The sequence below is a fragment of the Gambusia affinis genome, linkage group LG12 (assembly GCF_019740435.1).
Source record: "Gambusia affinis linkage group LG12, SWU_Gaff_1.0, whole genome shotgun sequence".
NCBI lineage: Eukaryota > Metazoa > Chordata > Actinopteri > Cyprinodontiformes > Poeciliidae > Gambusia > Gambusia affinis.
Window position 1 is genome coordinate 9,981,814 of NC_057879.1, and position 12,848 is coordinate 9,994,661.

The 12,848-nt window shown below is 40.8% G+C and overlaps 1 protein-coding gene across 1 annotated transcript; it reads left to right on the top strand.

The window, feature by feature from the left end:
- The first annotated feature begins 578 nt into the window (after positions 1-578).
- On the top strand, positions 579-12,641 carry LOC122841111 (protein Niban 1-like). Its single transcript, XM_044134137.1, has 14 exons — positions 579-813; positions 3,461-3,591; positions 3,790-3,927; positions 4,010-4,127; positions 5,024-5,191; positions 6,893-7,008; positions 7,086-7,190; positions 8,115-8,277; positions 8,384-8,565; positions 8,655-8,801; positions 8,915-9,025; positions 9,900-10,007; positions 10,101-10,212; positions 11,182-12,641. The coding sequence occupies exons 1-14, from the start codon at positions 759-761 to the stop codon at positions 12,393-12,395; spliced, it is 2,868 nt and encodes a 955-aa protein (XP_043990072.1). The 5' UTR covers positions 579-758; the 3' UTR covers positions 12,396-12,641.
- The last annotated feature ends 207 nt before the right edge of the window (positions 12,642-12,848 follow it).

Genomic DNA, 12,848 nt, shown 5'->3' on the forward strand with positions numbered 1-12,848 from the left:
TTAAAATAATGAATCAAGAAATAGCAGTGTGTAGTGAGCATGGTTGTTATAAACGGGATGCTGCTGGGTTCTGAATTAATCACATTCAAAGAGGATCCAGGAACCATCTGCCATCATTTAGTGTCTTTAATTAACCCTAAATAAAGTTCATATGTCACTGAACTGTATTATATAACACACACCATTATTACATACAGAATATGTCAAAAATATGTCATTTTACAAAACATGTTACATAAACTAATATGCTTCATTTTGTGTTCCAAATTAAAGCACAGAAGGTGGCCAACAATAAAGTAAAAGAAGATTGAAATGCTTCAAAACTTTGATCCATATTTTAGTTCTTTGTAGCTCTTCTCAGCTGTTTCCTATTCCACATTGAATAGGACTCATTTTCTACAGTCATATTAATATTTCTACAGTTGCATTAAAGTAAGAAAATTGTGCAAAACAATGTGTTTCAATTCGCATTTTGCCAGCAGATGGCCCTGCAAAGATAGCAGTGACATTTAAGTTTGATGCTCTGTTGACACATTTCACCTCATATTTAGCAGCCCCGCCCAACTATACACACTCACACACACCCACACGCACACACACTGAGTCATAAAAAAAAAAAAAACCTAGAGGAAATGAGTTGAGCTCAAACTTCTTGACACTTCAGGGTAAATCACTCAGTTGACATGTGCTCCTGTGCAGACAGTGCATACGAATTCAATTAATGCAACTTTTGTAGACGAGAAAAGGAAACATACAGCATGGGAGCATCTTCCTCTGGGTTGCTGGATGAGGCCAAAATCAACCACATCAAAGGTAGTGAAGACATTATTCTTTCTATATATTTTCATTCTCAGATGTTTATAACAGCGTAACTGGCTCCGGTGTTGTGCATACGATCTGCATTGATGTATGGGATTTCTGGAAGGAAACAGCTAAACAAAAAAAGACAGATGTTACACAGAGAGCAGAGACATTAGAGACACAGGGATGTAAGTTTGAATGATTTAGATACAGCAATTTTTACTGCAAAAGCAATAGTAGCTGTAGTTTCAGTCACAAAAACCACTACAGCTGTACCCATAACAAAGAATATATTAGATGGATCATTATATTTATAGAAAACTATGGATTAAAAGCAGGACTTTCATTTTGAACTATGCATTATATCTTCTAATCTGTGCAGTTTGTAGGTATGTCATTTTAAGTTGATCATCTAACGGGACCTGAGCCTAATTGTGAAGTGTTAAAAGAGTCACAAGCCACATTATAGGAACTATTGACAGTCTGTGGCAAAAATAATTTCCACAGAATGATGGAAACACAGCTATAAACTACTCTGTCACAGTTTTGGAGACTGCAGTGCTGAGATCATATGAGAAAGGTTCATTATATTTGACTTTAGTGGAAAGAGTTCGGGGGAGCGACACACAGGAAATGTGGGCAGGGGTGTGACAAATCAGCAAAGGTCCTCACAGTTACACAAAGGACCTTGCAGTTGCATGTCACCCACTTTAACCACCAAGATGACTTCAGTCTAAAATAAAAAGAGAAAGGGAAGCAGAATTTAGAAGCAGATTATTTATGATAATTTTACCTTAAAACGATCAACAAATACAAACCAATCCAACATTGTGGTTCCCTTAAATGTGAGTGCTTTTGTTTATTCCTCCATGTGCGCATTCCTATACGTGTTATCAGCTCAGACACATCCTGCCACTAATCTTCCCTGCAAACTAGAATGTAATTACAGCTATTTCCAACTATTATATTATTATGGGTTGTCTGATCTTTCTCAGTGTATCCTTGCGTTTGGGTCAGTTTGTGAGATGAAAGTCAGACCGAGCCAAAGAATGTGTGATACTGGCCTCGCAGAGTAAACAAATTTAAAGCAAGAGATTATGACAAATCCACATTCAAACAAATCATGAGAGCACAGTTTGGAGATCGAGCACATGATTCCTGGCAAGATCCAATGATGTAGCTCTAAATTTGGGTTTCAACCTAAGAACTGATTAGGAAGGAGCATTCCCAAAGAATTACAAAGTGTAAAAGATCAATATTATGTCAATAATAGTACTAGTGTTTCTTAGAAAAGCTAAGAAACACTAAGTATCTGAATAACATCATATGACCTTTAGGCAATGAACAAAGTGATCAAATTAAAAACTGTACCCAAGTAACATTTATAGCGTTTTTATTTCTGAAGTAAACCGTTTAACTTTATCAAGAGGATCCAGTCTGGTTTTTTTTGTTGTTGTTTCGTCATCAAGTGGACCAAATGGGAAAGACAGAGAGCGTCAAGCTTATGGCCTCATTATTTAGGAACCTATATTAGTCAAAAAACTTGCTCTACGCCGACAGTATCGACTTGGAACAACCCAACTCACAAGGAATTATCTCAGGAAAACAGCACGGAGACTTTGGAAAAGGGGTAAATTGGATAACGAGCGAAACATGGATTAGGAGACAGTTCGTAAATAGATTCGGTGGGAACTGGACCGCTGCAGCTGAAGTACGAGAGTAAAAACAAAAAAAAGGCGAGCTTTACGTGACTCGGTGGAACTACGAAGTGGAAGGGGACGCGCTGTTGACATTATTATTCATAAGACGTCCATAAGTTTAGCTCGTTATGGACGAACGAGACTGAAAAACGAACGGTAAAAATGACCGAGAAGGCTGCAGAAGAATATAAATCTAAACTAATCCAAGCACTCAGGTCCAAGCTAGTCCAGGTGTCAAGCTTGAAGAAGCAAATTGAACAGTTAATGGAAAATCACGTAAACGTTGATGCTGCAAAAAATAAGCTTTGTGTGGATTTTAGTGGCTTGCAAGACGAGTTTAAAAAAACTCAACTCTGGTCTGCAGGAAGTTATGGATGATGAAGAATACACGAAAGATCTAAAAGACTGGTTCAAACCGCAGCATGATGCTATGGATGACTTCGTTTGGCGTTGTGAAGGATGGATGAAAGACGTTTTGAATCGAGCTGAGCAGGCCGAAGAGTGTGACAAACAGATAACATCTGAGATAGTAAGTCTATGACATCTAGGCGGACAAGCAGACACAAAAATAGTTCCTCATCACAATGTGGAAGCTCAGTTTCATCATCTTCATCTGTGAGATTAAAAGCAGAATCGGGCTGCTTTAAAGGCAAAGCCTGCCGTTTTACAGGAAAAACTAGAACTTGAAAAAGAAGAAGCAGAGTGGCATGCAGAGCAAAATTTCAAGAAAATTCAACTAGAGGCTGAAGAAAAGCAACGAGAAGCAGAGTTTGAAGCTCAGCAAAAGATTTTTGAAGCTGCTTTAAGAGCAAGGAAAGAAATGCAGGCAATGCAAAAATTGGAAGGGCATTCTTCGCTTCCCCAACAATTTATAATACTCCGTGTTTTATAGAGTTTAGTAAGAACTGAGTGATAAAATGTTGCTTGACCTTTTCATCTTTCTCCTTGCGTGTTTTCAGGTCTCGTTGACGGTTCCTTTCAGAGCTTCAGTGGGTTTTACCGCCAGCAGTACTCCGTGACCTACGCTGGACACATTTACCAGGAGTTTCAGCCTAAGAAAGAGGGGAATGGCTTATTGCTCACACAAAAGGTAAGAACTGAAACTATGCAGATATCCAATCAGCACAACTTTAAGATTCATGCTGGGTGTCCTTTATCTACGCAATCAGTGCCAAAAAAAATAAAAATCAACCACAAGCAAGTATTCAGAGTTTATCGATCTGTGCCATATGAATTCATGCTAGGTGCAGCTGAAGATGTGTAATTCTGTCTGTGTGTTTCTGTGAAGCCCAAGAATGACGGAGATGAGGTTCTGTACCAGGGGAGCGTTAAGCTGTCCTCCTGGGATGAGCAGGGAAAGAAATCCAAGGAGAAATATGTTGTCTTGAAGGGAGACTACAAAGTGGAAATACACGACAGCACGGAGGTAAACCAACATCGAATAAACCCTTTTTCTTGTTTACATCAAGTCTGATTTTGGTATCTTGATCCTGGATATTGCTGTCCAGACTTTTAGTCGTGGATCTCCACCTAAGCTGGTCCTGCAGCCGGCAGGAGGAGTCGTGTTCACCAGTGAGGAAGAGTCGAGAGCTCACCTGGAGAAAATCTGTGCAGGAATACTCGATGGTACTTTATACGACACTTCAACCAACTCAGTAACACGAATAGCTTTACTGATGGAAAAACATGACTATTATGGCCTCCCTCCACTGAGACAACTCTCTTAAATTAAAAATAAGAAATAATAAATTGGGAAAAATGGATTAAAACAATTACTTTGAGTCTAACTAGAGTTGAGTAGCTGGAGGGAAGTAATTTGACAAGAAAACCACAATTGCATAATGAGGAATCACTCAAGAATAAAAAGGTCGATGTAAATAATTTGAAACACAATAAAATAAGTCAAGACCTTGCTGTCTGTTTTAATTTGCTATTAGTTTGCTGGTTGAAATCCTGCTTCCAGCAGATGCCAGGATTATTATGTAGGATTTATTTAGGATTTTTAAACTGGATAAACCAGCAAAATGATCTGCAAACAAATCCTGACCGCATCAATTGTGACTTTGCTGTTTGCACAACAGAAGGAAGAGGATCACAGTCCAATCTTGAATGTTTTGCACTTATCGTGTGCGTTCCTGAAAACGTGGGCATGCAACCACTCTGAAACTTCAAGCTTGGCATTGCAGTCTAGGCTATTTTTATATAAAAAAAAACAGACTCAGCAATAATTTTCAAAGTGATTTGTAGAACATGAAGAAAACTAGGATACATTAAAGATAAACATCTATTTTGGGGGCATAAAGTCATGTAACAAAGTTTGAAAAGCATATGAATGCTATATTGGTCACATCTAACAAGGGTTATGGTTTGTTTTCGTATTTTATACATTTTAAATCCAGCATCAGGAGTCTTTTAAAACCCTCTCAAAGTCATTTAAGCATGATATAAAAACAGGCTAATTCATAGATCAATATCATCTTTTGAAAATGACAGATTTGTAACATGGATGCTTGTTTGTCCAGGAGTGAAGGAGGATTCTTCTTCTTCTTCAGCGGCGTCATCTCCAGATATGTTTGCTGTATATCTGCATCTGCCTTACACAGGCCACACCTGCTTCCTGTTTCAACAAGAAGATGAAAGAGATCACTTCCTGTCTGGCCTCAGGGCCTGTATTAGACACCGCAATCTTGGTAAAACACTAACCTACTGCACAAATTAACAGTTACAACACGGTTCTGTAGAGTGATGTAAGGTGGTGATAAATATAACAAAATGTCAAAAGTGATCAGTTGTAGGAGACGTGCTGTGCAGTTTTGTAGCTAAACCCAGTTTTCCACATCAAGACAGACAACGTAGCACATAATCCTTTCCACTTTATGTCATGTTGTAACCAAGGAACACGGTGATGTCGCCATGATGCTGTGGGGTTAACTTGACTATGAATGGAGCTACTTGTAGGGCAATCCTGGAAGAAAACACATTAGGTTTCAACTATTTGACAACGAGTTTGATTTCTGTTTCAAGCGCAAACATTTGAGTCTGTTTCGAAAGCAGCAGCTGCATGCACAAGCTTCAGATTGTCACTCATGCTGTGGCAGTTGCCTTGGCGACAGATAAAAATATTAATGCTGCTCACTTCCTCTGTGGTTAGCAAGGATACAAACCAGAAAACAAACCCCTCTTCAATGTTGTCATGAGGTCGTTGCGAAAGCAAGACATCCTGAGCTGACAGGAACTAACACATAAATAGCCACCAGTAGCTGCTGCTCATTAAATCGTCCAAAAAGTTGCAACACATGAAACAGTGATGGGTAACAATCGACAGATTGATATCCTCTTCAAATATCAGGGAGAAAATTAAAGATTTCTCCTTAAATTGATCGAAAAATGAATACAAGTCTTGGGGTATGAATGTTTTTTATTACGTCCAAGTTTTGATTTATGCACAACGCCTTACTCACTGTAAGCATGTGTTTCACCACTGCGTTGATGCTACATCTCTTGATATCTTCACACAACGTGTGTCATCACTGCGAGTATTAACAGTTCATGACTATGAAGTCTACAAAATATCGCCATTCATTGGTGTCACGAATCTCAGCTCTTGCAGAATATTTCCACTGGATTGGATGTTAAGCTCCTAAACGCTCTTAACATTTTTGTAACGTTTTAAAGAACATCAAAAGTGTAGAACTGAAATTAGATGGGGAAATAACAAGGAGGTGAATAGTTACCCCCCAGGTATTTTGAGGGTATTCAACATACCTTTTTTTTTTGCACACTCATCATGATGTCTCTTTGAAGGTCGATAAAATAGGCCAGGTGAATGGTTCGCTGGACTTCTGCTTTCACGAAAACGATGACAGAATGGAAAGTCACGTCTCTTCTGAAGTCGAAACTCTCTGTTCCTCAAAATACTGAAGTTTAGCAAGAAAAAAGCACACAATGGCTTAATAATATGACGTTTATCCAAAGGAATATTATTGGTCAGCAGGGAAAGAAGCATTTGAAAATAGTAAGAAAAATGCTGATTGGTATATTTTGGTGTGATGTGGAAATGAACACATAGTTAGAGCTGAAAAGTAAAAAATGCTAAGCGATAGAGAAGATATTTACCATCATATTTTCTTTTTATCGTCTAATCTACACCATTTGACAACAAACTACAGAAATATGTCACAGAGCAAAGAGAAAGCACTCAAAGTAGGACATTGTGGTTACTCATCAAACCAAGCACAGCGCCACCAATCTAAACCACCGGTTCCACTTTGGTCATGAACTAGCTGAAATTTAAAGAGTCAAATCTATCTAACAAAAATTGCAAAGTTTGCGTTTAAGAGAGGATGATCATCATTTCCAGATTTTCCTAACAAAGTCCTTACTTCCCTCAGACCCCTGGCAGGATTTGCCCTACGAGACCCAGGCGTACGCCCGGGCCCTCCGTCTGTACCGACAGGAGAAAGGCTGCTATGAATCCTGGGAGAAGCTGCTGGGCACCGAAGAACAGGTCAGTAACTTTACCCCACAGCTTCCTGTCTGCCTGTGAGCTGTCAGCAGGGGGCCTCACGTACAGGGTGTGTGCAGGTGCTGGCCCGCCAGGTGATGGAGGAAGTGTTGTCATGGTTACAGAGCCAGCTTCAGTCTAAAGTGAAGGGCAAGAAGACTGAACGGATCCGACAGTGGCAGGCAGTAAGTTTTACTAACAAACCGAGTGTTTTGTGTGTTATTAGCCATTGTTTAAATCCAACGCTGTCGCCTTGGGTAGCGATTACTCATTTCTGACCGGCCCTGACACGGTGATGTCAAGAACAACAATAAAAAAAAATTTTAATAAAAAAACGTGACCAGTGCTGAAAGTTCTGGTCAGAAGTGTCTTGATCTGTTGGTAAATTAAACTTATAATAAATGATCCGACCACGTTTCGAAACACTGAAATGGTGATTCGAGGTGAAGTTGATCAATTTGAAGGTATTCATTTATCGATTTTGTGCTATATGCCAGCATGACTCGCAGTGAAACGCCCCGCAGCATGATGCAGCCGCTGAAATTTGCAACAGTTGGTGCAGTGTTTGTAGCCTCACCATGACTCCACCAAATATTTTTCTTGTCATTGTGGCGAGGTAACTCAATATTTATCTGACCTGATAGTAATGCTTTTTTTTAGAACAAGTTTTACATACAGTAAGATTACTTTGCTGATTTAAACAGTTAGAAGACAACCTTTTTATTATGTTTTTCATCTGAAATGGACTAATGAATTAATTCTGTCTAAGCGAAAGATTGAGTTCTGACATTAAAATAATTAAATTATTCTAAAGCTTAAACCTCATGTCAAGTAACATCAGCAGCTGACCTAATTGTATCTCATTTTCCTGTCAGTTACTTTTTTATTATTTTAAATAAATGTTGTAAGAAATGATGTGTGTCACCAGTCTTCTTAAACCAGAAGACTGTGGTGACTTTAAAAGATATGGCCTCCGATTCTGATTCCAAATCGGTCATTTTCGTTTCTCAGAAAGACGCAATGAGAAGCAAAATTCAGACCCTAAACTTAGAGGAGACGTGTCTCATGCCTGATTTAATATTAGTCTGTATTTCTGTATATATATATAGACGGTTCAGGCGACCTACACTCTGGTGCTGGAACAGCTGACTGCAGGTTTGGAGGCGCTGAGGGAGGAGTGTCGTCAGACTGCATCAGCCAGCGCAGCGCTCATCTTTTCCAACCTGGACCAGATAATGACCTCTCAGGACTTCCTGGTCCAGAAAGTCAGAGGTAATACACCTCCATATTGACGTCGACTCAGAAAACACGACGACTTTGTAACCACACGCAAAATGCACGTCTGAACATGCTATCAATATGTTCTAATATGTTCCAGCGTACATATGTGAGGATGCAGAGAAAGTGTGCAGCGAGGCTGTGATGCCCTACATGCCCTCCATCATTGATGTGATAACCGAACACATCGGAGGAGGAATTCAGGGGATGCAGGACGCGCTCCGAACCCAGATGAACTCCACCTTTACTCTCACAAATGGAAACGTGGAGGACATACAAAAGGTCAATTCCTGCCCGAGTCGTCCACATTTAGTTTCCTGATGTGGTTTAACGTGGATGTGCATGTGCGTGTGTGTGTGTGTGCTCTCCAGATCTTGACCAGTCTGCGCTCCATCAGACTGGATGAAGACTACAGAAAGGTGAAGAACCTGAGCGAGAAACTGGAAAACTTAAAGCAGAGGTTTGGACTCGGCAGCGTCGAGAGGCTCGTTCACTCTGCACACCTGGAGATGGAGCAGGTGGGATGTTCGTCTTTGAGGGCAGCGGCAGCTGCAAAGTGACGTGGAGGAGGGGGCAAAAGTTGAAGGTCAGGAAACAGATGTTTATTATATTCTGCATGCGTTTCTTGCAGCTACTGGACAGCGCTATTTACACTTTGGAGCGGTTCTTCCAACCATCAACCAGACCACAATCGTCTCAGGTTCCTAACAGGATGGAGAGAGTTAAAGAAAGAGTATTCAAGGTAAAAATGTTACCATGGAGTCATCCAGTGAATAATATCAGCAAATACTCAGGGTGAATACACTACAATAAAAAATAAAAAAAACCTTTATTGAAATAAAAGAGACTACATATGCCTTGGGGAATAAGAGAAAGTAAGTAGTCAGTCAAGTCGATGTGTAAAGTGAACAACTCCACTCCATTGGTGACCATCCAGGCCAAAAATTGTCAACTTAAACCGAGGTTTAGATTTTATGGGAAAATATGCTAGAAGTCTAAAAAAAAAAAGGCTTAATGTTTGAGCTTTCTTAAAATTTAATGTGAGATCTATGTGAGAAACTGTGCTTCCTGTGCGTACAGGACGGCGTCTCAGTCCTAAAAGAAAGCCAGCACTGCTTACACTCTCACATCATCCACAGGGAGATGATACACAACTACAAAAATGCCAGACTGTTTATCAATGCTGAGTTTAACTGTGAGATAAGTTAAACATATATTAAAAAAAAAATCCTGCACCATCACAGATCCTCTGACATACTTACAGGTGGACAAGAGGTGCTTTTCCGTATCTTTACCTTGTTGCTAAGAAGCTTAATTTTAGTCCCTTCAAACCAAAGTACACACATCTATTTGTAGTTGGATCTTTAGCCGACTTCTCAAATGTATATCTATGGTTGTCAGGGCAACCCCAAGATGCTGTTTCTTGTTGCTGCGAGATTTGGACAGTTTTTTTTTTTCCCATGTCATCATCTCAATGATTGTGAATGGTAGCAAGATAAACACAGATCCTTGTCCGGTCTAATGGCCAGAAGCTAATTGCAATGGGCCCCTATGATATGTTGTCATGAAGTCAGTGTTCAGTCAGCGTGTTAAAGGTTGTGTGTGTGTTTGAGCAGCAGCTGGACTACGACAGCAGAGTGGTGCAGAGGAGGCTGTATCAGAAATCTCTGCTGGAGATCGCTCTGCCTCCTCTCCTCAGCAAGATGGACAGCAAGTACAAAACAGTAAGTGAGACTCATCGCTGGCCGGAGGCCGCCTGCCTTCACCTCTCCCACTGCACTCAGTATAAATCTGACAGGTGGCTTCTGTTTGTACAGGAGCTCCAGCAGTTTGAGCAGTACATCTTTTCCGACTACAGCAGTTTTATTCTGGTTCACAATGTCTACGATGACATTCTGAGAACCATCTGCCAAAAGGAGGTAGACAGAGGTAAACCCACACACATGCAGGCACACCTACTGCCCCTTGTGACACGCCCAGTTCTCAGTACGCAGCCAATGCAACAAATAAATTCAAACCCTTGGTTTGCTGTTCAGTCCCAAAGCGTAACATATATTTCCTCCTGCAACATGTCATTACTCAAGGTCCAGACGTGTCATTAAGAACACTTTGAGACAAAACTGCACAGATATATAAGTATATAAGCCCTATTAAAATCTGTAACCAGCAGAATAAAGTCGTTACTGTTCCCAAACCTCTCCAAACGTCTGGCTGCGGATCCCTTTTGCAATCTCACAGAGAACTCTACAAAATATGTAAAGAATCATAAACTTTTACAACTTTTTTTCCCCCTCTCACTTTTACTTACTATTCAATAATTATTACATTCATTTATCAATCAGTCAATCCAGTTTATTTATGTAGCACATTTCAGCAACAAGCCAGTTCAAAGTGCTTCACATAAACAATACTTCATGCCTTCTGGCTTTGACTGGCCAGAAGTTCTCAGAAGTTTTTTTTTTCCAGCAGAAAACACAGCAAGCACTAGATTTAGTGCTTTCTGTGCAAATAATATTTCAGCAAATTATTTTAACTCACTTGTCAATAATTGAAAAACGTTTGATTTTTTTAAAAGTTATGGTAAGAATTCTTGATAGAAAAATTTTGTGAATTTTTTTTTTCTGATATTCAGCAGCCCCCTGGTTGCCCCTCACGTTGAAAAACACTAGATTAAAGGACATGATGACATGTTTGACACGATCAGTCTTCGACCAAAAGCAGCTAATTAGCATCATGTTCATGATCAAAGATTATCTGACCTCAAGCTAAAGACAATCTTGTCAAAGTGAAAAGTGTCCATAAAAAGTCATATTCCTGGGAGTCAGGCTGTAACCTTCTGGTCTACAAATATGCTCTTTTTGGACTTCATATGATTCTAAATGCCTTTTGTTTTGATAGCACTCCAGGATGCTGTTTGTAAGAAGAGTGATGAGCTCCTGCTGGAGACGTCAAATTTAGCCATCAGTGAGTACAGCCTGCTGGCTCAGACGCCTCCTCGTTCTGCTCCTGACAGCCCAGCAGTTCAGTCTCGACACTCCTTAGAGGAGGAGCAAAGTGCCGAGAAGGAAACCTCTCCTGTGGCGGAAGATCAGGACAAAACGCTTGACGTTTGCCCTGAGAGCGACGCAGAACTTAAGGACGACGCCAAGCGTGAGCCCAGTCCTGCTCGGTCCGCTGATCCGAGCGCTCTGCTTCCGTCTCCTGTGATTATTGTGACGCAGCAGTTTGAGGAACATGAGAGCAACGAGGGTCAGAGCGCGATGGAAACCAAAGAAGAGGACAAAAGCGAGGCAGTATCCAAAGCAACAGACACAACAGCAGTCGAGTCTCCCAGCGTGGATGGAGTTGATGCGGCTGCTTTGGGATCCGCCGTCCAGGAGTCGCCTGATCCAGCTCCGCTTGTCCTGATCCAGACAACAGATGATGCACAAACAGAATCTGCTCCAAGCGCTGAATCGACGGAAGTAACACCTGAACTCTCAACCTCAGGCCAAACTCCAGATCAGGCGTCAGAGACCTCCTCTGTCCAGCCCCCGTCACAAATGCAGTCGCCCGGCACAGAGGGTTTTGTAAAACTCAACCTGGGCTCACTAAGTGAAGCGATTGCGCCGTGCTCCATGGAGCCTGTGGTCCAGCAGACCACCGACAGGGCGGTGTACCTGACGGGCCAAATCAAGGAGAACTGGGAGGCAGAGAGAGCAAAAGAGGAGAAACGGAGAGAAGCGTCAGAGAATGACGAAAATGAGACCGGAGTTGAAGAGCAAGATGGAGGACAACGAGAAGGTGTAGCACAAACAGGAGGTGATTCTAGCAGCACCACTGCCTCAACAACACAGCAGCTGACGGAGAAGCAAGAAGTTCTGGATGACAATCAGACGGACGGCGAGAGCCCAGTAGAAGCTGAGGTGGAGGAAGCGGACCACGCAGAAGAAACGCAAACCCAAGAGAAGGAGGAAGATGTCCAAAGTTCACAGTCGGATTCTGATCCGTTGGGCAGCGTGTCCCTCATCAGAGATCTGTTGACTGAGATCATCGAAGTGGAGACGATCATCAGCCCCTGTGAAAGCAGCAGCAGCAGCAGCAGCCTGCCCCTCACAGAAACACCAGATTAACGTCCGCAAAGTGTAAAAAGATACAGATGAATTAACGTTGAAAGAAAAAACTAATTACAACAATACACTTATTTGTAAATGATGCAGAGAGGTTAAATAGGTCAAGCCGTGCTTGTTTGTTCACAATTTATTCAAGAAAATTTGGAGGATTAAAAAAAATTTTCTTAATTTAATTCTGATATTTTGTTTATATTATGTTCTGTTTTTATACGGGTCATGTTGCCAAATAAAACATACTTATATAGCTTCCACTTCTTCTTTTTCGTTTATTTTTATTCTGAGTAGTAGCTGAAACCACACATTCATTTTCACATTAACAGTAAAAAACAGAGCAGTAAGAGGCGTGACGTGCATGTGAGGTTTGGGTTTGCACATATCAGTTGTTAGGAAGTAAATTCAGCATAACCTTTAAAACAATTAAAACTTTTTTTAAATTTTATTTTTGAAATTGTT